This window comes from Anas acuta, chromosome 1 (genome assembly GCF_963932015.1).
Source record: "Anas acuta chromosome 1, bAnaAcu1.1, whole genome shotgun sequence".
In the NCBI taxonomy this organism is placed as follows: domain Eukaryota; kingdom Metazoa; phylum Chordata; class Aves; order Anseriformes; family Anatidae; genus Anas; species Anas acuta.
The window spans coordinates 43500295-43527450 of NC_088979.1; the positions used below are offsets into that span (position 1 = coordinate 43500295).

Here is a 27156-nt window from a genome sequence, read left to right on the forward strand (position 1 = left end):
ACCAATACAAATTTTGAATTGAATCTGCTAGCTTTTAAAGGCAAAAATAAATAAATAAATGAGGCTCTCAGTTCTGGTTTTGTAGGTTGCTTTTTGGTGTTCTGCATGTCACAACTTGCATACTTCCACTAATGTATGTCTAATGCTGTCTTTAGACTATATATGCCTTGCTGTTTTGCTGTAGCCTGAAAGAGTGAAATTGTGGCCTGCTGGAAGTCCAGTGTGAATTTGGCCAGTGATTTGAGCGGAGCTAAGACTTATTCTCCTGGTTGTGTGCCCTTTTATTTTTTGAGAAGTGATACGTGAAGTGCCACAGCATATATCTGTGTTTGTGGTTCTGTTTGCTTACTGTATCTGTTATAAGGTGGTATTTTTTTGATGGCTTCCCCTCTGCTTTTTTTTTTTTTTTTTTTTTTTTTTAAGGCTGGCTGTGAAATTTGGTTTTCTTTTGATGAATTTTTGCTTGAGGGGGAAGAGAAGGGTGTATTTCTGGAGTGTACACTCAGTGTACTTCTGGTCATTTTTAACTTTGGGAATTTTGACATTACAAGGTTATAGAAGAATTTTCTTTTTTAAATCTGTGCAGGCCAGCATAAGCTTACAGGTGTGAGAAAAGAGAGGAGCAAAATAGCTACAGCTTATGTCTGCCTTTAATCTCTCCCGGTGCAACTGCACAGGAGATCAATTCTATTTGTCCTGTTGTTACTGCGGCTGTTCTGGTCTGATAATGAAGACAAAATTGTGAATATGTAGGGTTTATTTTTTAATCATTGTTTTGGTACAAGCTGTGATCAAGCATGATAGCCTCAGAGAGCATAAAGCTTGTGGTAAATGGTGACGAGCTCACCAAATTAAAGTATGCTTTGCAGAGTAGGAAAGGGAAAGCAGGTGCAAAGGTAAAAAGCACAGTTTCATGATGTAGAAGTTGCCTATTGCTCTTGGTTCATGCCAAGGTTATTAGGTGAGTAGCTGCTGTACACCAGAGCAACATTCTGAGCATCTGGCATGCTAACAGTTGGTTTTCGCGATAACAATAGGAAAACTGCAGCAAGAAGCTTCTGTTTTGCCACAGTGGGAGAGGTACTGCCATTTCAAACAAATGCTGATAGCACCTGTAAGCATGTAAAGCTTTTAAAGTGTTGCACACGTTAGTTGAAAGCACCTAATAAATTCTGACCTCAAGTAAGTGAAGTAGGGTCAAATGCTACAAGCATGGCTTACTAAGGAAGTAAAAATTTAGTCTGAAGTTCAGACTTTCCACACCTGAGGAAGTGTTAAAGTAGTGAGCAAGTCTTAAGGTAGTTAGTATGCTTCTTTCTAATAATTTTATTTTTTGTGTGTTTGTTTTGTTTTGCCTTCTACTTGCAAATCCCACAGGTGGCCCGGAGCCTGCACTGCCTGATGTAAGTACTGTTTACAGATAACTAATGAGCTGTATAATACTTGTCTTTTCAAGAAGCCCGCAGCTTTCCATTGCTTTTTTACACTGCCTTAAAATTCCAATCAAATCAGAGAGCTCTAAGACTTTTTTTAATGTCTAAGAAAATGGTTACTTACTGTCCCTTTGAAGAAGTTGATTTAGGTTCTTGTCATTCTAAAGCTATAGCATTTGTAATGGCTTTTATTTCTCTTTTTAAATGTAGCATTGATTATGTGTAGGATGATAACATTCATTCATTTCCATGCTGTATTAGCTCCCAGTCCCATCCATTACTGCTTCAAATCGTCGGGTTTGGGATCAAGAGGAAGAACGAAAACGACAGGAAAAATGGCAAAAGGAGCAGGATCGTTTACTGCAGGTATAGTTAATCTTCATGATCATAGGATTAACTGTTAACTATTAGGGAAGAAAACGCTTCTTGATTTCTGTAACTCTTCTTTGATTGCTGAAGAGGACTTTTAGATACATTTGATGGGCTGTACAATAGAAGATACTAGCAATTATTAGCAAAAAAGAGGTAAATGCATTAGTGAGCTTCATGAAATCAAAGCCAGACTTGTATATTCACTACAGCCAGAAGTGCTCAGTCATCAGAAGGCTGGTTTGCTCTTACCGGGGGGGGGGGGGGGAAGTTACAAGCAAAGACCACTTAGGTCATCACTTTTGAATATGATTTTTTTTTGTAAGAAAACTTTCTCTAGAATGAGTTTCTTGATAACCAGGTGACAGAGATGTCATTTACTCTGTACAAGCAGTGTTAATAAAATTTAGGCATTCAGCAGTAAATCTCAATGACAAAGCAAAACTTAATTGCTCTGTGTTGTTTTTTTCTTAATGTTTTGGCTTTTATTATTCCTTTTTAACTTGCAAACTCCTATGAGGCAGGAGAGTTGTGCCCTTCTAAACATATTTGTGGTCTCTTTTACAGTTGGTGTACAATTTGACATGTGGAGAGATGGCTTTGAAAAATGTAAAACTTGTCTTCCCTTTTTTGAGACCAATCTGATCCCTCTGCTTTTGCTTTTATTTTCCCTTTTCCTTTTTTTGCCACCTGAAAAACTAAATTTGTCTTGAGTCATAATGTTGTTCCTCTTCCCGATGATCCCAGTAATGATTTTTTTAAATAACAGAGCAAGGAACATAAGCCAGTCTTTGTTTATTTCCAGGCGAGCGAGAAAGAAAGAGAGAGGAGAGAAAACAAAACAAAACAAAAAACCACAAACAAACAAAAAACAAACAAACAACTAAAACCTTAGAAGGAAAATATTTAATGTTACATATTTTGTTTTCCCCAAGACTGAGGGAGTGACGGACAAAACCACCAAAATATTTATTGAGTACCTTAAATAATGTCTTAAAACACTGCTTTGATTTCATACTAAATCTAGTCATAGGACAAAATTAGAGGTCCAAAAATTGTCTTTTGTTAGGATAAGCTTCCAAAAGACCAAATGTTCTTGCTGAAACCAAATTACTGCCTCATATTTAACTTAGTAATGACTTTATCATATTACTGTGTCCAGTTCCAAGTTAAATATGAGTACTGTCTTCCAATAAATACTTCAGATAGCTGGTATTTTTTCAGTTTGGAACTGAACTGTAAAGAAAGGGAATGTAACGGATGTGAGGTCAGTTGTTAGGTTAGCATACAAGAAGCCTGGCTTCTCTGAAATCAATGACTGAACTCCTTTTGATTGTATTTGAGAGGATATCATTCACTTTCGTCACACCTGATGTCCTGATGGAAATCAAGCATGTTTTTACCACTCTGGTCTTTTACAAAATAAATTAAATTAGAGTAGTACATTTTAATGCAAGTAAACCAAGTTTCTTATTTATTTGTATCACTTCAATCTAACCTAACAGGAGAAATACAAACGAGAACAAGAAAAACTGAGGGAAGAATGGCTGCGAGCTAAGCAAGAAGCTGAAAGAGAGAACTCCAAGTATTTGGATGAGGTAAACTATGAATATGGGTTCACTTCTGACTGATAAGCTTCATGGTTTCATAGGTTTGTTTGTTTCTATTAGAAACACGTAAACGGGCATGTAGTTATTTTATGTCACTTATCTTGGTTTGGAAAAGAAATGGTCCAAAAATAAAATTGTCTATAACTTGGTAGAAAGAGGTTGCGAAGATGGAAAGGAAAGAGGAAATGCGGTGTTCTGAGACCTGTTGAATTCGACTTTTTGTCATCATGGTTAGATAACTAAGGCAAGAGAGATTGGCATAATGTTATAGCACGTAGGAACTATTGTGATGAGAATGAAATGGTCACATTTATTGTATAATACTTACCTCCTAATTTTACCTTTGAAATTCTGCTTCAATGATTCGTTAGGCACGTTTGTAATATTCTGGCTTGTTAATAGCACCTAGTTTGTTCTATCTCTGGAAAATGTACATATCAAATCATATTCAATTTTGCTATCATATATTTTAAAACTTTGAGTGTGTGTAGTTTCTATAGCTGCCTACTATTGTGTCTGTTGTTTTTGAGAAGATGTACAGGTTTTTTGTTGAGCATGGAAGGTGTGAGATCTCTATTGCTACATGAGTGCAACTTCCAGCATCTCAGCTGGATCAGTTGTGTTTATATGGTTATGAACATGAAGACTCCTAAAATCTTAGGACTTCAAATTGGAGAAAATTCTTTGAGCTGTTAAAGAACTTCGCTGTATGAGAGTGTAAAAAAAATTTTTTTTAATTATAAGAAATTTGAATGGACCAGTCCTTAATTTGAAGAGAACAAATACTCTTTGCCATTAAAACTTATTTTGACCACTGAAAGATCTTGTTTTGTGTTTGAGATAAGTTTTAGAGTGGTAAGTCTGAGGCTTGACTTTCAAATGGCACTAGAACGTAGGAGGATGAAATTTCCTCCACATGATGATTCATGTGAAATACATTGGTCTGATAGCCACTTATGATGGCTCTCTTAGGTGGGTCTTGGAAGTCAAAACACTGTGGAGAAATGTTGGATGTCACAAAGAGCTTGTTTCTGGTGGGGATTTAAGTGGAAATGGAGTGGCATGAAATGTAAGAGATGCTTTAGAAGGCTGAATGCTTCATATACTTGTGGACAAGCTGCCCATTGTGCTTCCTAAGGCTGCTGTGAGGAATGAAGCTTTTGAATTAGGAGAATGTGCTAGCAGGCGCGTGCGCACACACACAAATCAAAAGTATATGCCGCCTGTGTTTTGCATTCAGAGTTGTAGGGATGCTTTTTACAACAGTCTTCCCTCATGGAATAAATAACCTAATTCAGCTACCCGTTTAAAAACAAAACAAAACCAACCAACCAGAAAAATAAACAAACACCAGAGCTCTCCCCCCTAAAAACATTTATTTTCTTTGCTACAGGAGCAGACCGTTCTAACCTTAAACACGCTCTCTGTCTCTGCACGGGCTCCATCTGTGTCCAGCTGGGGGGCAAGCCCTGAAGCAAGTACTCCTGAGGAGCCAGAAGGAGATGTAGGAAATGAGCTGGCAGCACACTTGCTGGGCAAGGAAGAAGAGAGGAGACATCAGAAGGAATGGAGTGTCCAGGAAGAAGCAGCACTACGTTTTGAGCAAGAAAGGGAACTTGAAGAGCTAGAGCTTGAAAGACAACGTAAAGAGAGGGAAAAGCAGTATGCTGAGGAGCAGAGGCGGCGGGCGGAGATGGAGGAGCAGAGGCGGCAGGCAGAGATGGAGGAGCAGAGGCGGCGGGCAGAAAGGCCAAAGGAGGTGTTGGTGGAGACATCTCAGTACCAAAGGTTTGTACTTGTGATGAGATGAACACTCCCTTCTTCATAAAAATTCAAATATCTTTCTAAAGGGAGTATATATCCTGAATATATAAGTGCATTCATGTAGGATTCATATTGCAGATTAATCAGTGCAAGATGTTGCATAATAGTCTCAGCCTGCTAACACCTTGTATATGTAGTTTGGCAGGGAAACAGTAAAAATATCCATGGTTCTGCCATCGTTCGCACATTTTGTAAGCATAATCAGATCAGGTACCTGTGACTGAGTTGCCATAATTTGAGCCCCACTGCTTCTTAGTCCATTTTGTTGCAAACCAATTATTTACCTCGTGCAGACCAGTCTTCTTCTGTGTTCCAAAAGTCTAGAAATAATTGCATTTTCATTTTTACATTTTAGCTGAAGAAAGATATTTAGAAGCTGATCGGTGATAACTTAAAATTCTGCAGGCTGGCTGGCAGTGCTCATTGCTATAAATACCTTATTACACAGAGTATCCTGCTGAGGCTGAATAAAATGTTCTTTCTTTCTGAATGTAGAAGAATCAGGTGTGAGATGAAATTTTCTTCCATGAATCAAGTGCTCTATTAACCTACTTCTGCTCGTTTTTAAATGGGATGTACATATACAGTAATTTTAGCCAAATCAAAGATGACCTAAAACACTTACTATGAACTCCTGTGTAAGAACCCTTGTGTAAGAATGTGAAGTAACAGTCACTGTCTCAAAGTACAGGTCTTTGAGAAGAAATACCAGGTTAATTCTTTTCCAACAAGTGCATGACTGATTTTCCAGACTCATCTATCATTGTAGCTTGACAATATGACAATAAAATTTAATTGTGCTAGTGTGCTAATTTATCAATGAGGGGCATCATGCTATATGAGTTAACAAATACTGTCTTAGTCATCAAAGCCTGTTAAAAATACCCACAGTGGATATTTCTATCCTTGAGCATGATAAAATTTCTTCCATTAATTTCTACATCAAATTGCTTTAAAAAAAGTTTACAAGTGCATGTTCTTGTCCAGAAGTTCTCCAACAATTCTACAGGCATCATGGGAAATTAATCTGTTCAAAAGATTAGAATAGTAACTTTTTCTTGTCTCTTACTGCCTTGAGTTGCAACTAACTTTGCTCTTTCTCTCAGTCTTTTTTTCTTTGTTCTAGTGTTATCTTCAGTAATTTCTGCTTATACATGATATCAAGTTAAATCTTAAGAGAGGAAAATATGATTACGAAATTGCATATATTTGCAGGGAAGGCTGTGAGATCTGGAGTTACTTCAGCTCACAGTGAATTACTGCTCCTTCAGATCCCTGCTGAGCAAAGCAGAGGCACAGTTGTTACAATGGCTAAACAGGTTCTTGGCAGCTGAACCAGGGTTTCCCTGTAGTTTTAGCTTTCCCCAGTTGCAAGGTAATAGGACATTGTTCAGTAACTTATTAGACTTCTGTAATATCTACATATCTAAATATCTGATATATGCTTTAGTCTCAGGGGATGCAATTGCTTGAGGTTGCTGCAAAAGGATGTGTTTTGCTAAACAAGGATGTTGTTTAGTAAAGTTCAAACTGGAATTTAAAGTAGCTATTGTTAAATGTTTGTTTTACAATGATATCCCAAGATTTGGCTTGAAATCTGAAATGCTCTATAAACACATATGAAGGCACAATATTTACTAAAAAGAGCTGGATTAGCTCAGCTGATGGCAGAGCGCTAAGGCTGGGGACAGGCAATTGGAAGAGCTATGTTTGTAGAAGTTAGTGAGTGTTTCTCTCTATGGATTACAGGTGACACCCATGAAATTTGCTACAATATGCATCTAACTTCTAGAGAACTCCTGTGTTTTGACAAAGCTATCTCCTGGCTTTGCAATGGATGAGATTACTGTTGTATATTGGTCTTCATAATTTTTCCAGTGTCTTAGAAAGTCTTGGTCTTTTTTTATTCTCTCTCATGTATTTGTTTGACCAACTTCTGAAATTATTTTTTTTTCTGTATGTGTATTTACTGCTTGTTCAATTTCTATTATTTTTTTTTGTGTGTATGTGTGTTTAATACTTTTTTATATCTTTGTTGCCTCTAGACATCATGAGCATTATGAAGGATCTAAAACAATAGAGAACCGATCTGGTCACCCTCTTATTGAGAGGTAAGAAGAAATTGAATCAGTAGATAGGTTGAAACATCTTCAGCAATAAATGTCAACCATTTAGGCATGTTGAAGTTTAGAATCCTTGTCACTTAGAAAAAGTAATTTCAGGCTGTTTTTCTAACAACCTTTATTTTGGGCTTCTTTTTTACATTGTTTTGGACTGATAAAATTAAACCTTTTTAGATCTTTGTGTATGTAGGGTTTTGTTTCTTCTCAAGGATCTGCTTTGAATATTTTTGGCAGGAAATAGAGTTCTATTTTTTTCTCTGTTATATAAAGGTATTTTTTTTTTTTAATAGGCATTATGAACGTTATGAAACTTCCAAAACCATTGAGGAGCATCCTGGTCAGTCATGGTCTGACAGGTATGTGATACTGAATTTTGGTATATATGGTAATATTACTGTTTCTGTGTCAGAAAGTCTTGAAACTTCCAATGAACTTCAGCCAGCTATGCGTATACCATGCATCACTGCTGTATTTTGCAGGTTTATGTCTTGCTTTTGTATTGAGAAAACAAGTAGCCAAACTTTTGGCAAATTATATGCTGTGCTGTAAACAACAGTTAGTCAGTCAGTAGGATTTTACTGGGAGAAGCAGAACTATAAGGAAGTAAATATGTGGGTGGTACTAGACTTATCTGGCTGGAAAACAATCCTGTGGTTGTGTCACAGTGTGCTGTACAAACTAAGGTGCAGTCATCTCAACAAAGATTGTGAAATTTAAGAGATAGCAAACAGGGAGGGAAGTGACAGCAGCAGCGTATTTATCAGGAAGATAGTAATGTGCCACCTGTTAAGTTATACTCTCTTACCTTAGCAACTTTGCATTTTGTTTTGCTTGTTGGTTAGCTTGGGGGATTTTTGTTTTTGTATGTGGGTTTTTCTTTTTTCAATAGAATGTACTAGCTGGTACCAATCCACTGGACTTTTTAAATAGTGTCCTTTTTAGTTATTGGGCTGTGGTTTAAAAAAAAAAAAAAAGGCAAAAAAAAAAAAGCTGAGCATTTGTATCCAGATATAAATCCAGAGCCTTTGTATTAAGCCTTTGTCTTAGATAGCATCTCACAGTAATGAAAGATCTCTGCTGTGTATTTAGTCAGGTCTTATAATTGAGTGAGCATGCCTTTGTATCTTAAGAGGAACCCCAACATTCACAGGGAACAACTATAATAAATGAGTTACCTGGAAGATCTAAATCTAACTTCAGAAGATACCTGCACTAGGTAGTTACCTCTTGCATACATGTATGAAGAGAACACTCAAGTGCTTAAAAGCATCTCAGACCAGGCTGACCTGCTTTTTGGAGCTCCTGTTCAATATGATCAAATGTGCAATTGTTGCATATTCTTAAGGAATAGAATAGGTCCACAATATAGGGCAAATAATCAGAACTTGGGGGAGCAAGAAGTTTGCAATTGGTTTATGCATCATGTATCTGTACACAAAGGACAAAACTCCCTCAGCACATTTTTATGCATCCAGTGTTACACTCATAGACATACTGTTGTAACAGCTTTGAGTTGTGTCCCAGGAGAAGACTTCTGTCCCTTTCTGAAGCATTTTAAAATAAGAAACTGGCTCTTATTACTTGAGACTAATAATACAGCACAGAGGTATGGCTGAAGCTCCTGCTATGTAGCGTCAGTAACCCAGGTTTTTGCTGTTTGCCTTCCTGTATAGTGAATGGCATTTCTTGGCCAAAACTGATTAAAAAAATATGCTGCTGGGTATAATCAGTGAATAATAAATTTCCTATGAATAGTCTGCATGCAGTGTTGGAGAAGGTATTTAGATTGGTGATGTTACTGGAGTATGTTTCAAGTTACTTATGAATCTAAATCATTTATAAACCTGCTTTGAAAGTTATTGCTCCTTGATTGTACTTTTTGGTAAACTTCTACAGGGAAGTGACTTTGTTTTTATGTTTTTCTGAGGGGCGTGGGGGGGGGCTGCTGGGGATGGGGGTTGATTAAGCAAGTACAATGATCAGTCCCTTATAGCTTAAGCACTGGGAACTTTTGATGCATAATTTCAGCTTTTAATGTATGGCAACCTATGTTTTGCAATACATTTTTGACAATGTAATACCCTGTTGTGTTTCTGTACATTTTTGATTAAAGGGATGTTAGAAAAGGTGGCTGCAGTCTGCAATGACTTTGCAAAGATCTTTGTCCATGATGAGGTCTCCTGCTTGAGGTAGTGAAATTAATATTTTCTATGTTTTTAGGAATAAATCCAAGTCAACTTCAGAATTGAATGAATTCACTGCAAACAGAAATGGTAAATACTTCTTAATTTCCATTATTTTTTAATACATTTTTAAAGAGGTGTATCAGGAGTAGTTATCCTATGAAAAATAATTGTCAAGGTGCTTTTTCATAGTTACACCGTAAATTCAAATTTATATGATGGCACGACTTAATGAAGTTCCAACATAAAGGGGAAATTCATTTGTCCTAGGCTTATCTGTTGACTGTGTATGATTAACTGCTGTCTTAAAATAGCACTAATTACAAAGGGATCTTAGTCATCTAAAAGTTTGACATCTGAAAATGTAGATGAAACCCATCATGTAGATATACTATTGAAAACCTTTGCATTCTTGATATGTTGACTTAGTCAATTTAAAAAAAAAAAAAAAGCTGCATCTACCAAGCTGATAATGTTTTTAACACAATTGCTTGCTGGTTTTAGCTTATGTTAGGATAGGGATGACACAGGTGGAAGTTAACTCTTGATACTGTCACAGTGGCCCTGCAGCTTCCTGGACTGCAGTTCACTGCTACCTTGCTTGAGTTGTTCTTCAGTTATGTTAATGGGTTTTTGTTTGTTTTCAGAGAAAAGTGTATGGCAGGGGAAGGAAGACTTTCTTAAATATATTACACTTAAAAATTCCTGAAAGCTATTCCTGTGTCTAAAACGTAGTTAGAAAAAGTAATCATAATAATATAGTCATCATAGTCAATCATAGTAATCAAAAGTAAGTCATAGAAATTATTATATCCCGAGTTGGAAGATATCCACAAGGATCATCAAGTCCATCTCCTGAGAGGGTTGTCTAAATGCTTCTTGAACTCTGTCAGGCTGGTGTATTGCATTAAAGAATATTGCAAATTGACAATGTTGCTTTCACACATAAAGCACAGTCATTGAAGCTAATGAAAGAATACACACTATTTTATAATGGCAATCTGTAGTAGTAAAATCAAAAGCATATCTGTAATCAGAGTAGTATTTAAAAGGACTGAAATTTAAATTGAAGTGACTTACTGCTGAGTGATTTTCTTGATTAAATAGTCTTACTATAAAGAATAGTTACTGGGTTTAGAAAATAAAAAAAAAATGTTATCTGTCAATGAAGATTGGAGAAAGAAGTTTTATTGGTTTCCCCTTTCAAAAATTCAAACAAGGATCAAAAGAGGTTGTACAGCATAATCTTATTTCCACTGGTTAGTTACCACAGTGGCTATGTATTAGAGAAACATTCCGTTAATGTTTTTAGTTAATTTTTATATATACGTATACACACGTGCATAAATGTATACCTTTTTGTAATATGAAGTTAATGTGTTTAGTGTGAGTAGAGAAAGAATTCCTGAAAACAGAGACAACTTATAGAATATGGATCCTGAAAGAGAAAGAAAGTATTCCACCATTCACTTATTTTGTGTGCTTCAGTTTGTGTTGGAGGAAGTCTTGTGGAAATAGAATAAATTATTCCATTTAAATACATATGTACACAAATGTTTATATATTTTTACTAGAGGCAAAAAAAAAAATCATTTTTGGATAATTCGATATTCCCTTCTATATGTTTAACTTATTAATGGAAATATGAGTAAAACATCTTGCAATAATAGTGGGATATTGACAAGTTTGATGCTAGCAATATGAAACCCAACCATAAAAAGGAACTAAAGAAGCTTGTGAATGTGGAGATGAATGTCTGCTTCTGGAGTTATACTTAAGAGTACTAGATGCTCATTAACTGCATTTGTGCCTGAATGTTGTCTGAACAGGTACTCAGGGCAAGCATTCGGAGAGGTCTTGGAACACGGGGGACCTGCAGAAGGGGTCTCAGAAGGAGCACAACCTGTCTGCGGCAGAGTTAGAGAGACAACAAATCCTTCAGGAAATGAGAAAGAGAACATCTCTACACACGGACAGCAGCTGGATTAGGCAGCGTAGTTCCAGTGTACATAAGGAGCCTATTAGTTTGTACGGCAATAGTATGAGGAGGTAGGAACCATGTCAAAAGTTGTTTGTGTCTCCTCCGATATGTTTGGTTAGTCTAAACTTCAGCTTGTATTACAGAGCACTGAAACAAATCCATCATGTAAAATGATTTAATGTAAACTGAATAGCAACACAGGTAGTGGTGGCAGTGGTATTCTAGATTCTCTAGATGAGATTAAATCTCCAAAAAGAATGTGGATGTGACCTGCAGATAACACAATGGAAATCAATAGCTCTAACAGATGTGTTTAAGAATTTCAGTAGGACAATTCAGTGTGGAAAAAACTATAGCTAAAGAGTGTACCTCTTTTATGTAGAAGTAGCGTATCAGAAAGTGTTGAGTTCACTTCTTGCTTTAAGTAATGCATGAGTACTGGGCTTGTCACTTAGGAAATAGCTAAATTATCAGTCAGGAGAGTGTTTGACTATTGGGCCAACACCTTGTTCATAGACCATGTTGCTGTGCAGCCTGGGTGGATTGTTATTTCTGATCTGGTATCCCTTAGAGAGAAAAATAAAAACAAAACCAAAAAAAACCCACCCTATCTGAAGTATGTTGCTGTGCAACAAATTCTGACATAGTTTACCCTGATAAGACATCAGTGAAGGGTGTTTTGCTGTTATTCTGCAGTCATTAAGTGCAGCCTCTCCTTCAGCTCTCCTGCTTTCTTTCCCATGAGACTAGGACTGGACACAAAGGATAATTTGCAGCTCAAATATTTTTAAATTGGTCTGATCATCTTGAGCAATATCCTAAACATACAAGTATATTCATGCTAGAAAATCTTAGAATATAATCTGCTAGGATAATATGCTAGGATAATTCTTTTGTCTTTTGAACTCAGAATGTAGCCGTTTTGGTTCAGGTGTGCTACCATTTACATTTGTACATGTACCTGTGTTACAGAGGAGAGTCGTTGGACAACCTTGATTCTCCAAGAACAAGCTCATGGAGACACCATTCATGGTTAAACCAGTCTGCCTCCACTTCATCTCTGTCCTCTAGTCAAGATCTCAGTCGCCCGGTGTCTACTTCAAACCGAGCCTACATGTGCACTCCTTCCGCTGCCAAAGCACCTCCTGTGGCCTCCTCTGTGAGGGCCCCATCTGTGTCCCAGCCTGCCCCCCGGGTTCAGTCTCCTGTCTCTGCTTCCCAGACAGGGTCACAGACACGCAGCAGGTGAGTGGGTGCCCTTCTGCTGGGAAGATAGAGACGTTGGGCCTCACTGAAGAGTGGACTCTGTAGATACGGTGGTCTACAGCAGTGGTCTCACCTGTAACATTAATGAACAAGTCTGAAAAGTACCCATGTTTTTCTGGCTGGATAGGATAGTGGAAATGAGGGCTGGTATTACCTCTCTGCTCCAGACATTCAGAAAATTTCCCAGGTTTGTCATCAGTGCTTGACATAAGTTTAAAAAAAAAAAAATAATAATAATACACTGGAATAATAAATTTCTCCATCTCCAAGCTGTATGTTGGTTACCAAAATCTTAGTAAAAGCCTACTCCAGTTGGCACTTCTGATATTTATTTCCGTAGGTTTGTTTTAACAAAAGATTCCTCAAACCCACACTTTATGGCCCTCACCTTCATCTCTCCTCCCCCTTTCCTGGCATGTGGTCAATATCATCTCAAGGAGCACTCAGGAATTCTCATAACCCATGACCCTGGAAAATTACATAGTAGGATGTTGTTTTTAATCTAGGAGGAGAAAGCAGGAACTGCAAAATGTTTTGAAACAAACTGGAATTCAGTCGTGGTAGGATAGATAAGTCTGCTGTTTTATGCACTTGAAACATTTTAAAAATACCTCTAGATAAGAGTGGAGAGGATCACACACACACAGTTACATGCATTATATATAACAGCACTGTAAACACTTCTTCACTAGCTCTTACATTCTCAGACACTTTTTGATAAATTGAACATTTTTTTTTTTGAAGCTAGGTTCTTACATTCCTTATAATGTAAGAAAACGACCTTCTTAAACATGTTTGCTTATCTTGTTCCCACTTCCATTCTCTGATTTGTTAACATCTTGGTAGATCTAAGGAAATTGAACTCCATATGGTGTGTGTTCAAAGAGTTAATGTAATATTGTATGTCGAGGACTAACCTGTTACCTAACAAGGTGCAGATGGTGGAACTTGGCAGGGGTGCTTGCTAAAACTTAGTTTTCAGGATAATTCCTTGTAAATAAGGCAGGAGCACAAAACCCATGTGTTTTTGTTCTTCAATCCTAACAATATACTTTTAAGTTTATTGTAGGAGGTATTGTATACAATGAAATCTCTCCCAAGAATGTGACAAAAAATTCTTCATTTGTTCCTATGTAACTTTGATCTAAATTATAACACTTAAGCTTTTCCTAGATCTCAGATCTACTGCAAATAATACTCCTTTTCAGTTTATTTTCCTCAAGCCTAGTAGTCCACTTTTTACCAGTATGTTCTTGGTTTTAATTTCAAAAATTCTTTAACTTTTCTTTGCCTTTTTAGACCTTTTCAAGCTGGTTTTAAGGATTTTCATTCTGTATCTAGGTCAGTCAGTGGGAAGAAAATCTGTTCATACTGTAATAACGTTCTGGGCAAAGGAGCAGCCATGATCATTGAGTCTCTTGGTCTTTGTTATCATTTACATTGCTTTAAGGTGAGAGTTGGGAAGTATCATCGTGAAAGAACAGGAACTAATCAGAAGCACGCATGGCTACTCAATGTTATGCTCACAGGGGCTCTACTAAAATCACTTGCTTCGCCTTCTACTCTGACAGCGTGGTATCTGCAGATTTCCATGAGGCAGTCCTATCTGCAGGCATTTAGCACTCAACTCTAGGACGATTTCATAAATGTTAGAGCTAAGAAGTAGGAATTCAACAAGTAGATGGACACACTGACTGTGAGATCACAGTTCTTTCTTTGAATTAGCAGCAAAAGAATCAGAAGGTGCTTGAGCCTCCTTTCCTAGAGAAATCAGATCCTTTTAAAATATCTCAGCTTGGACCCTGGCAATTGCAGCATCTAAGATGAGCAGTGTTCATGCGGTGCTTTCCAGGCAAAGGTATGTTGTCAGTGTTCAAACTGGCAAGATACAACCAAGCACCAAACCAGAAGTTTTAAACTAATCAGCCCTGGTTAGTAGCTAGGTATATTAAGCTCATTTTCAGCACTGAGACATAGTTGCAAGATTTCCAGTCAGCTTGGGGTATATGCAGAGCGGGGGAAAAAATAATAAAACCCTTCCTGCAAAAGATGTAAAAGCACTCGTACTTTCCCTGACAAAGGACTATATGAGGAATTAGACTCAGCTTTGGAGGTGCCATCATACCTTGCATCTTCCATGGCTTTAGTAAAGACTCCTCTGTGTCTCATTCAGTTTCCCTCTGTGCCCAGCTCAAATTATCAGAGTATTACAAGGGATTGACTCAAAGCTCTTTCCTGTCCTGCCCACCCAGACAGTAATCCACAGAGGCTGATTTTTACTCCCTTGCTGCAGAACATGTCTTCTGTGCAAGGGAGTCCACCTGTAGGCCCTGACCTACTTAAGGCAATTGGAAATATTTTTGTTCAAGTTTCATGATCTTAAGATTTGTTTGTTCAATCTTTCATAAATGTTGGAAAAACCTGCCATCCAGAAGATTCATTTCTCATTTAAGCAGGCAAGTTATGTGTAGAAAGTCAGTTACTTCTCATAAATTTGTTAAGGATAGTGTTATGATTTGAGTTCCTGTCCTTCCAGAGGTGGTTCATATCCATAGCAAAGATGTGTTCAGCCAGCATAGTTAAATTGTTTACTGTTAGTATGAAAGTTATCAAGCCCTTTATTCATGCGTTCAAGAAAAGTGAAATTGGCCCACATACAGATTTGTTACTATGATGCAAAGCTAGTGAAGTGTGTAGGACGCAAGTGTATGCTACTTTGACTGCCAAAGGGTTGAGGAACCCAGCACACGTATTGCCACATGGAAATCTGCAAGTAGCACACCCAGGTGTTCGGTGCCAAAATTTCTGTTGCCAGACAACAAATTCTTCTTTGTTGAGCCAACTTTAGTTTTCAGAGAAACTGAAGCTCAAATTAGATTTAATGAACTAATCTCTAAATAGCATCTGGTCTATGTTTGCTTAGTTGGTGTCTCTCTGCTACTCGTTGTCCAGTCATCACCTTAAAAATACTTTCTCAGGGTTGGTTGCATTTTGATCTACTAATCATTATACATTTGCTTCTAGTGGTTATGGGTTTGTGGTTCAAGCTTTGTTGGGCTTAATTCAAGCTGCTTTTGAGAAAGATTTCCTTTTTTTAGTATTTTGTAAGGAGTTGCTAACTAATGATCTATCATACAGTGTGTTGCCTGTGGATGCGACCTTGGGGGATCCCGCTCTGGAGCTGAAGTCAGGATCCGAAACAACAAACTCTTCTGCAACGACTGCTATATCAGATTTAAAAGTAAGGCAATCCAGTTGCAGTGTGCATGACTGTAATTCTTCTTTGTGCTGTAAAACTTCAACCGTTTGTACAACTGAGACAGTTGATAGCTTTCATGTTTTGCTTCAAGTTGCTGTGTTAGTGAAAAGGTTTAGAAAGGTCTGATTGTCTGTTCCTGTCTTTTGTAGGGTGTAGTCATTCTTAACTTTTAACTTGCTGGTAGATGGTTTTACCACCTTGTTATTAAATGGCTTCAAACAGACAATGCAGTGTAGTCATCCTGTTTTCTTCATAGATCTGAGAAGGTGGTATTGAGAAGTTGCCTAGGCAGCAAACAACTTCTATTGATAACAGAGAAGTCTTTTTTGAGAATCTGTCTACATTTTTTTTAAAGTAATCTAAATACGTGTTTAGTTCAGTCTTAACCAAAAGTGGAAAGATATTAATTTATCTTGTGCAGGTGGCAGAAATGCTTCTTTCTTTTTGCATGCTATCATTATTTGAATTATAGGTCTGTGATTGGTTATTCGTTTAGGTACAAGTTCAGCAGGAATTGATTTACTTACAGATCTTAATTAAAAGGTGCAGTATAACTTTTTTCCTTTATTATAGTTTGCAGAATTCTGATTTATGGAGCATGATGTTAAGGATTTGAATAGTAGTGTTTTGTTTTTTTTTCTGCTGTCATACATGATAGTAGACAACCTCCGAATTTTGATAAATCATAGTTTTATGTAGCTTTATGTAGAAAATATGGAATTCTTTAGAATGATAGAATTCAGCTAAGGGAAAAGGATTTCTGAACGATTTTCTGGGAAACATGCATGTTTTTACATGAGCCCAGCACGTTTTTCTCATTGTGGTCCAGAAGGCAGTGAAGGGAACAGGATACTCATGCTACTACACATGAGCAGGACTTTAGCATCTGCTGGCTGAGAAGCCCAGCTCAGAAAAAAAAGAGAAGCTCTGCATCTAATGCATTTGCTGTTTTCAGGCTCTTTTGGCTTCCATGGGGAGGAAAAGCTGACTGCACCATTGTAATGACTGTTTTTAGCCCTAGCTAAAAACAAGCAGAAAACCCCTCATCTCTACTTGATGCTAACAGTGTATTCACAGAGGCTAATGTTAGGTGCAGGGACACCTCTGCAATCAGTGGAAGGAGGAAGAAAATCCCTCCCCTTCCCTCTGGAGATGATCCAGAGCACTGGCTCAAATCTCTCCAAATGTTAGAGATTATTGGAGATTGCCTGTTTGGAGATTACATCTCCTTGTTGAGTTTGAGACTGCGCTGAAGTGACTGTGTTCCTAATTAAAGCACCAAAGTATGTGAGCAATTCAATCTGGAGCCTGCTCATGTTTTTTTAGCTTTACCTATCTTTTCTTTTGGGTGCAAATTTTCTGTATGAGTTTGGAACTGAAAAAAAAAGAAAAGTGTATTATTCCCTGACAAAGACAGTATTCAGGGATGGAACTAACCCAAAACTTTATCATGGATGAAGCACTATTTAATCTCTCTGACATTATAGCCAATAAAGTCATGACAGTGAGTAGCCTTTCAGAAGCAAAATTAATCTCCGATAAGTGGTTGTATACCCTTCCGTGATTGTATACCCTTCCCTTCAGACTGCATCTTCTTGGGTCAGTGGGCACCTCATAACATAAGATAGCTGTTAGGAGCTTGTGGGTAGGAAATGAAATATTGAAACTAGTGATTTGAACAATACAAAAACTAGCTATGTGATTACTACAATGAAAATATATACTGACAATGCAGCAGTGGTCTGTAATGCAGATAACTTTTTGTTTGCTGTTAACATTTCACATCACTCTGATAATTCAGTAGTTTGGAATGTGAACATATTGGCTAAAATGTTTGATAAACTGTAGAATTATTAATATTCACAATGTAATTTTACAGTCAAATATTTCTGTACATTCTAATGTTGATTTTGTTTTAAACTTGTAACATTATAGTGAAACACTGGTGTATTGGCAGGTTCCCTCAAATATGTGTAGAGAGAGAGAGAGGATAACCTTTTCTTGGTTTTAATATATATTGCTATAGTTATTTAGCAAATCCTAATCCAATTTATTGAAGGTTAAATTCAGAAAAACAGTGACCCTCTATTTGTGTTGATACTAAAAACAATTCCTAAGAACTTGGTAAGGTGCATGTTCTGTGGAAAACTACTTGGCCTGAAATATTTGCAGTGCTGTAGTTGAATTAAACCCAAGTTTTTATTGCTTATTACATTTGACTTTGTAGACTCAAAATGTATGCCGTACGTTTTGTTCCAAATTTCATAGATACTGGTAACACCATAGTCTGTCAATCTTTTAAGTGAAAAATTTATTTTTTTGTCATGAAGATTCTTCAATAGCTAGAATTTAATTACAGTTTTTTCTCTTAACAGCTGGACAACCAACCTCCATGTGAAGCAAACCTAGATATGAAACCACTGTTGCAGATAAAAGAAGAGGTGATTGCTGCTGATGTAGATCTATAAATATATATATTGTGTGTGTGTGTTTTTTCTAAGAGTAACTCTTGCTTGTCTAGTCTTCATAGCAATGCATTATATTCCTCATACAACTGTATTTTTATTTATGATAAAGTAATTGCAGTAAGGAAATATCTGGGGAAGATGCTTTTACTTTTACAGCTTCAAGTACAGAGAGCACAAGGGAGAATAAGTATATTTTCAATATATTTTTGAGGCTTATAATCAACTAGTTGACTTTCCAATGGTATATGAAGAGGGTATTTTGTTTCTAAGCTCTCGAAGCGAGCATTAGAGAAATAGTTAATATAAATATATATTTGCAATTGCTGTCTTTATTTTTGACATATATTGAGAGTGAATTCTCTGGGTTAATACGAAGCTGCGTTTAAATGCACACAAATGTGTTTGCTTTCCATACGCTGGTTTCTAAAATTATGTGCTTTCTGAAACTTCAATACAAAGAATAATCTGTTTGCTCAGTGGTGATGGCATAATATTCTGTGGAATCCATTCAATGGAAAGAGTTCTCTTTTCCTATTTGAAAAATGTAACTATCACTTTTTCCTCCACAAACGAGATGGAGAATGGTTGTTGAATTACAGTATATTTGTAAATAAAATCTCTGATGTTGCATTTATTAGAAGTTTCTTTTCTTTCACTCTAGCAAAATGTGTTGTTAAGGTGATTTGCTGAAATATAACTTGAATTCTGGTCCTGGGAAAACCTTTTTCTATGAAAGGGTTAAAATGTCACCATAAAAATGTGTAAGAACGGTAGTTCTTGCTTTTTTCTCTTCACTCACAGACTTCAAATTTTATATGTATTTCTCCTGTCAAATTCCTTCCTCCTCCCCCCCCCCCCAGCCTTTAATATAAGTGGTGAGACTGATTCTCTGCCCTGTATGCTCATCACTGAAGTAGGACAATCAGGTGAAGTGGAAGTTGCCCAAAATTTCTCAGAAGGAAACTGAAAGAAAAATCTTTGTCATGGGCCAGCTTCTCTACCCTCCAATGCATCAAAGCATTTATCTTAACTTACCCTTAATTTCCCATCTCCCAACATTGTATTATGCAGTAAAGCTGTGGGAAGAGTCAGGGATGGCCAAACCACATTTTAGATCTTGAGCCTTGTCATGCTGCCTTGTCCCCGGGAATCACTTGGGCACAGAAATGCCTACAGGACGAAGAACGGAGGGAAAGAAGAAAACTCAGAAACCTGTGCTTTGTGATGCCTCTAGAGCTGCCCAACTGCTGGCCTGCAGCTTGGAGTGATACACTCTGAGCCAGCCTGGCTTTCCATAAATTATGTCAATTATTTCTGTGTGATTTCATTTTTCCACAAAATATTTGAAAAATAATAAATTTAATTAGCTTGTTCTAAGTTGTTTTCTCTTTGGTCATGAGCAAAAAAACAAACAAAAAAAAACAACAAAAAAATTGAATTTCAGATTTAGTGAGTGTCATAAAGCTGAAATTGAAACTCTTCCTCATTCGAAGCTGTTTCTCATCCTTGCTAAAAGCATAGTTTAACTGGGCTCCTTCAAACCTGCTTTTTGCTAATTCAAGTTAGCAAATATGAGCAAAAAAACCTCCTTCACCTAGAGGGGAGGAGGCATGAAAACTCGTGTTATGACTGTTGTTTCTATGTGTTTTGATACTCAAAGTATTTGGAGTGTAGCGTGCTCTGGTCAGCAAAAAACAATTATAAACTAGCAACACAAGATGGCAGTGTGTAAATGCGGCTTCCACAATAAAGAGCCTTGCCTGTGGTTTTAATCTTGTGGACAGTCCAGGCACCTTTCTGAAATGCTATATCTGACATTATGTATACATTAGCATCTGACGTGGAGAAGTTCTTGATTGCACAAAAGGTCATCAAGAAGGTCAAGAAAGCTGAGGGATCAAAATCAGATCATTTCAAGGCTGTTGCTCAAAATTCTTGGATAATGGGATTCTTTCACTACAAGAACATGTTGCAGTTGCAACAAGATTATTTTTTTTTTAATAAGGACACTTTTTAATAAATGACATGAAATTTGCAATGTATTGAGAGTTGTAAAGAAAACTTTCTCTGAGGTTAGGAAAAAGACCAAAGCTTTGCATTTTGGAGGAGTTATATACGCCTGAATCTGAGCAGTCTCATTTGATTTTGTCTGCCAGTTGGTAAATTAACTGCTACTTAACCAGTACCAAGTAGGAAGAGACGAGAACAATTCACAGAATCACAGAATTTCTAGGTTGGAAGAGACCTCAAGATCATCGAGTCCAACCTCTGACCTAACGCTAACAGTCCCCACTAAACCATATCCCTAAGCTCTATATCTAAATGTCTTTTAAAGACTTCCAGGGATGGTGACTCCACCACTTCCCTGGGCAGCCTGTTCCAGTGTCTAACAAGATTCCTATGCAGAAAAATAATCTAGATGATTCCCAGTGTAGCACTTCCAGGTATTTTGTTGGTTTCTTATTATTTCAGGTTCTGTTCGGAGAACCAGTCGTTCTCCTTTCTTTCATCAGCTTCAGCTGTTCTGTTTAAGGTTAAAACCCTTAAGTGCATGTAGGTGAATGCAGGTATCTACAGGTGAGCTAGGCCTCTGTACTCCCATTAAAATCTAAGGTGATGGTGGCAGGTTAAGTCTAAACTCAGTTTTACACTCTGTTGTCTATTACTACTTGGGATGTTGTCAAGTTGTTTAGGACATCAGCCAGGGGATGGGGATGTGATGCAAGACTTCAGAGATGTTTTTGCAATTGCTGCTGAAGGTCTTGTGGGATGCTTTAGACCATCTGAAGAAGCAGCAGGGATTTATTAGCAAGCAACTGAATCAAACTCAAGTGAGAAGTGAGTACAGGCAGTAGAGCAAGTGTGATTCCATGGACCAGTGAATAGGTGTCCATTGTAGGGTGGCCTGCTTAGCTCTGTTCATTGATTTCAGCATGAGTCTGGATCCCAGCTCACATGTACACACTTGCATTTTTACATGCCTGTGTTTGCCTGCCTTAATGTTGACTGAATTCTCTGCAAAATACATGAGGAACTCTGTTTCAGCTTAATCCTTAATCTATCCTACCTTTAGGCTCACAGATTACAAACTATTTAATTGCAGTCATTTGAATGTGGCTTTGGAGGTAAGTGGTCTGCTGCTGGTGGTTCTTGCACAGGACATTTTAATAAAATGTTACTTCAAAAATTGAAAGTGCTTTCTGTAACTCTCAGTGATAAGCTGCTGTGGGATTTCTCCAATATATAAGAACAAACAAATCAGGAATCCCTGAATGAATTTACCTGAATTTACCCTTTTACCTGAAGTATCAGTACAGGCTGGGGGATGACCTGCTGGAGAGGAGCTCTGAGGAGAAGGACCTGGGGGGTCATGGTGGATGACAGGTTGACCATGAGCCAGCACTGTGCCCTTGTGACCAAGAGGGCTAATGGGATCCTGGCATGCATTAAAAGGAGTGTGGCCAGCAGGTCAAGGGAAGTGATCCTCCCCCTCTACTCTGTCCTGGTCAGGCCTCACCTGGAGTACTGTGTCCAGTTCTGGGCTCCCCGGTACAAGACAGGGATCTCCTGGAAAGAGTCCAGCAGAGGTCCACAAAGATGATACGGGGCCTGGAGCATCTTCCCAATGAAGAAAGGCTGAGAGACCTGGGTCTGTTCAGCCTGGAGAAGAGAAGACTGAGAGGGGATCTCCTCAGTGTATATAAATATCTGAGGGGTGGGGGACAGAAGGATGTAGTCAACCTCTTCTCAGTGTTTTGTGGGGATAGGACAAGGGGCAATGGCTGCAAGTTAGAGCACAGGAAGTTCCGCACTGACATGCGAAAGAACTTCTTCACGGTGAGGATGATGGAGCATTGGAACAGGCTGCCTAGGGAGGCTGTGGAGTCTCTTCTAGAGATATTCAAGGCCTGTCTGGATGCCTACCTGGACAGCCTGCTCTGAGGAACCTGGTTTGGCAGGGGGGTTGGACCTGATGATCTTTTGGGGTCCCTTCCAACCCCTACGGTTCTGTGATTCTGTAATTTCAATGTAATGCATATGCTAGCTTTACTGGGATTTCTTTACGACTTTTTTTCTTTTTTTTCTTTACTGACAGCAGTTTCCCTTAAAAAATGTCCAAGCTCAATTACCTAGGCATTCACCTCTTCAGGCAAGCTGGAGCACTGCAGGGGATGCTGGTTAGTGTCTGGATTTATACAGCTAGCCATTTATTAGATCCTGTTGTCTGAATTTGGAGCTCACACTGACACCACCAGCAATAGGCAGAGCTGTGTCATTTTCAGGAAAGCACTTCCCAGGTGAGCCCTGAGGAAGATTTTCATAGCTTCAAATTGATAAGTTCAGTGCTTCCCTTAAGTAATAGCTGTTGTAATATTGCCCACCCTGTCACTTGTAGAGGCAAAAAAAGGTTTGAAATCTGGCAATTTGAGCTCAATGTGAAAACTGGTACGCTCATTGTGGTATTTTAAATTTCAACCAATCATTTGCAGTGGGTTAGCAAAAACCTGTGCCATGGCTTTAATGGAAGGCTATTAACAGCAGGCATAATTACATGAAAAAGCAGCTCCATGCTGAAAGCTCTTCAACGTTTTCATTTTAACTGCATGGTTCTCAGGAGCTAGTGGAATCTACATGAAACAACATAGGAGGATAATGTAGAGCATTCACTCACAAAAGGAATATTCTAGGGTGATCAGTAGGGTATCAGTTTATTAAAGCTGAAGAATTTTTATAATTCATTCAACCTACTGGAAACAAACTTGCCAATTAAGCAGCTGCTGAAGACAATAAACACTCAAGAGAGATATATTGTTGATTTTTATGGGTTTGCTTTAACAGATAACAATGTACAGGAACTGAAGCATTTAATAAAAAGTACAAAGATTTGTGTACACACATTCTCTTATTAATAGAAGGGGGGAAGGAAAAAAGAAAAAGCTTGGACTGTTGAGTTGATGGTTCATACTCTTATTCAACGACATATAAACACAATTTACTGAGAGAAGGCTTGTGGTCAGCACAGCACATTGTCTTAAATGGCCTTCTGCAAGTAGCTGTGCTAAAGCAAGTACTTAAGATTGCTTGTACTGGAATTTTCTTTTGCCCCCAGGCAGTCAACCAGATGTGCCATTTATTGGTGCATCAATTGCATGAGGCTCTTCTGGGATGGAAATTCAGAGTTCAAGGTCAGATGAGGCTATTGTAGTCATTTTATCTGACTATATCACTACAAAGACCATAACCTATCACCCAATAATTCCTGTATTGAACACAACTTCTGTTTGAACAGCAGCGTTCTTTGCTGACCAGAAGCCCTGTGTAGATCTAAAGAATGCAAATGATGGAAAATCTTCCACATGTCAAAGTAAATTGTTCCAGTAGTTAATTAGCACTGTTATATATATATATATATATATATATATATATAGTAAGCTATTTGATTTTAATGAGCTTTCTAATGAGCTTTCTAGCTTGTTATAATTTTAGTTTCATTCATTTAACTTGGTTAGAGTCCTAGCACTGGGTTATCTCTTTTTTTTTTTTTTCCTTTGCTTTCTCTCCTAGATTGTATGTTTGGCTGTAATATAATCCCTGTTTTTCACAGTTTTATTTCTTATACTAGCACATAAATATTTTTTGCTCACATCAGTGAGAAAATGCAAGATAACTTCTGTAGGATGACACTATGGATACTTTCAGCCTCACTCAATGACTTGCAATTCAAAACTCTCTCAGGAAACATGTAGCACAGAGGGGAAGTAATATTTAAAAGCATTACAAATTCTGAAGCTCTAAAATTATTTCTTCTGCATAGATTTGAAATAAGAGCTTATCTCCAGAAAGGAATTACACTGCATAAATCTTCGAGTGCAATAAGGCATTGAATTGTCTTTGTGAGAATGCTCATGCCAGATTTCCTGTGTGGTTCTGCTAATTCTCCTGTTTTAGGGAAGAGATTCCCATGCTATGTCTCAGTTGACAAGAAGGCAAGATCAAATTCTTTTTTTTTTTTTTTTTTTTTCTCCTCAGCATGAAGTGTCAGCTGCAAAAATACAATTTGTTCTTGCTATGTTTGGCAGGTATTAATAGGAGGGGTCCAACTTGCAGACATTCAAGAAAATCTAGCTCTGGAAAGATAACAATTTCTGTCTTTTAATGCTCATGTAAGCAAGACTCTTGCAAAGAAACATTAGTTTTACTTGTGTATGATCCTTCATTTTAAGTAGCCTTCATTCCTACTGAGGTAACCTATTGCATACCTATTGCATCTACAAGACATATAGTTTATGTGCCGCAATGCCAGTGCTAGTACCAGTGTAATTCTGTCTGCACAAATCAGAACAGAATCCCAAAACAGTTAGAAAAAGTCTCACTAATTGCAACGGAGCAAGTCGGTAAATGAACAGCCTTCAGCTGGCCACAGCTATTGCTTGTTAACGAACCACAGCCAGCCAACACAACACGTTTGTGGAATGGCAGTCACAAGATATGCTAGTCAGAATATTTCATGCAGAATTCATGCTACTAATAAGAATGCATTTCTATCAATAATTTGAATGCATACTAGTAGCTTTGGATGTCAGCAAGTAAAAAAAAAAAAAAAAAAAAGTGGCAAATTACTTCTTTGCCCTTTCCTACTGGGATAATTGGTTGTTTTGGATGTTCCTGCTTTTGACTGGCAGACTTAGCATTCTCTGGGGTTTTCCGTTGCCCATGATGGTTTATACTTCATATAACACTTGCAAACCTCATGATTTCAAGTTTTCTCTCCCTCAGTACTATGTCAACTCAATGTCGAAGGAGAGGTGATTTGGGGTAAAAGGTCATCCCTGCCAATGTAGAAAGCTATTTAGATGGCCCAGGACACTGCATTACACCAGACACCTTACTTTCACCCATCTTTTTAATTTCATCTGTTTTTAATATTTCATCTGCTTTTAATTTCATCTACTAGTGATGTAGGTGTTGGAAAGATGGGCAGATGTTAAACAAGGAGATGTTTAACATCTCCTGTTGGACTATGGAATGGATTCCACAATCCATTTATCTTTATTATGATAATATTCTCTTTGATTATTCCCTATACTGTTTTGAAGATGCATAATCATGTAGCATGTTCTTAGTATCGTATGCTCTTATATTCTGTTAAACTGTATTTCCCTGTAATATCCAGGACTCAAAGCTAAAAAGCCTTCCTATGTAGAAACTCTGTTGACATAAGCTTTTAATCACACTCCTTACCAGACTCTGTATTGTTTCTAAGATACAAATTAAAGTTCAGGGAGCCTGTAAAACCAAAACACCCCTTCACTTTTCTTGCCTTCAGTGTGTAAAGGCACCTTTGAAATGTGCAAAGAAGTGTTAATACACAGGGGAAGATTTGTTCCTGAGTTCTTCCCCAAAGGAGCATATATATATACTTACTTTGACTATGAAAATCAGGAGTGTATTTTTTCTTTCATCAGTCTTTCTTCACTGTTTATTGTTTTGTTGTTGTTGTTGTTGTTGTTGTTGTTTTTTTTTCTCAGGGTGATAATAATGCTTATATTGCTCGGCAAATATATTTATCTTCCAATCAGGCCTCATGCTAAGATGCGTAATAGATGCATTTGTAATGCTGTTCTCATGCATGCAGATTGCAACTCTTCAATTCCCACAGTGCCTGGTTGCTTTTAAGCAGAGCACTCAATAGAAGTGAGCCTGGGAGCCATCTCCCCATCTGTTACTTCCCATGACAGAATGGTCTCATTGGAATAGCACTGCCACTCTAGCCTGAGAAAAAAAAATCCCCATGTAGCCCACTGGTGCCAGATATGTTCAGCTGTTCAGTGAACTCCAGTGACTTGCATGAAAGGGGAGCCTGAGTCACTGAAGATTTTCTTCATTACTGGCAAGTTAGACCAGGAATATGACTCAGATCAACAAGGCTCGTTAGCAAGACTGTGAAGTGATAACCTTGACTGAGCTAAATACTAAAGGCTACGTTGCTGGTCAGTATTAGAAAAAATAGCTCTTTTGACGTGAGCAGAACTGTCCTGGTTTTCCTCAGCTGGGAATATATGCTTGGTGCTGATGAAATTAAAACTACCTTGTAGATCTCATCTCTCCTTTAAAAAATTTGTATAGATGCTGTAGAGGCCTTGTACAAGTGTACTTTCTTTTTTATTATATATTTATATATTTTTAATTTGTATGGAAACCTGAGAGGGTAGCTAGAGATTTGAGAGTGATAAAATAAATACTCTGTGATTCTTTGAAGACATTGAATTCACATCTATTTTGTCAGATTATAAATATTCTTTGTTTTATTCTTGAAACCACTGATTTCAAGCTAATTAAATGGTATTTTTTTTAATCAACCAGATGACTTTTTTTTTTTTTTTTTTTTTTTTTCTCCTTAAAGCAAGAAAATGAGAGCAAACTGTATATATGTTCAATAAAAAATTAACTTCTGGTGACATTTCTTCAGCTAACCGTGTGTGAAGAGTTCTTGACAGATGATTGCTTCACTAAAAGAAATGTCAAGGTTGAATTCTTTCTTAACTAATAACATGAATCTCAGACAGTTTGCTGGTACTGGACTTTGAGCAATGTGTTTGTGATCCCCCACTACTTTTAAAAGGAGACTGTGGGCATTAT

The 27156-nt window shown here is 37.6% G+C and overlaps 1 protein-coding gene across 27 annotated transcripts in view; it reads left to right on the plus strand.

Annotated features, from left to right (window-relative positions):
• LMO7 (LIM domain 7) overlaps nucleotides 1-19150 on the plus strand; it is a 129478-nt gene extending 110328 nt beyond the window's left edge. For 15 of the 27 annotated variants that reach the window (XM_068676252.1, XM_068676272.1, XM_068676307.1 and 12 more), the window contains 14 exons: nucleotides 1378-1403; nucleotides 1695-1799; nucleotides 2370-2411; nucleotides 3308-3400; nucleotides 4806-5200; nucleotides 7282-7347; nucleotides 7650-7715; nucleotides 9580-9632; nucleotides 11372-11591; nucleotides 12496-12768; nucleotides 14131-14239; nucleotides 15928-16030; nucleotides 16545-16591; nucleotides 18424-19150. In XM_068676252.1, the coding sequence (XP_068532353.1) occupies nucleotides 1378-1403; nucleotides 1695-1799; nucleotides 2370-2411; nucleotides 3308-3400; nucleotides 4806-5200; nucleotides 7282-7347; nucleotides 7650-7715; nucleotides 9580-9632; nucleotides 11372-11591; nucleotides 12496-12768; nucleotides 14131-14239; nucleotides 15928-16030; nucleotides 16545-16588 (1595 nt within the window). In that variant the 3' untranslated portion in view covers nucleotides 16589-16591; nucleotides 18424-19150. The remainder of the gene's footprint in view (nucleotides 1-1377; nucleotides 1404-1694; nucleotides 1800-2369; nucleotides 2412-3307; nucleotides 3401-4805; nucleotides 5201-7281; nucleotides 7348-7649; nucleotides 7716-9579; nucleotides 9633-11371; nucleotides 11592-12495; nucleotides 12769-14130; nucleotides 14240-15927; nucleotides 16031-16544; nucleotides 16592-18423) is intronic. The other 12 variants (XM_068676325.1, XM_068676379.1, XM_068676425.1 and 9 more) reach the window with 6 other exon arrangements.
• Nucleotides 19151-27156: the final 8006 nt, after the last annotated feature.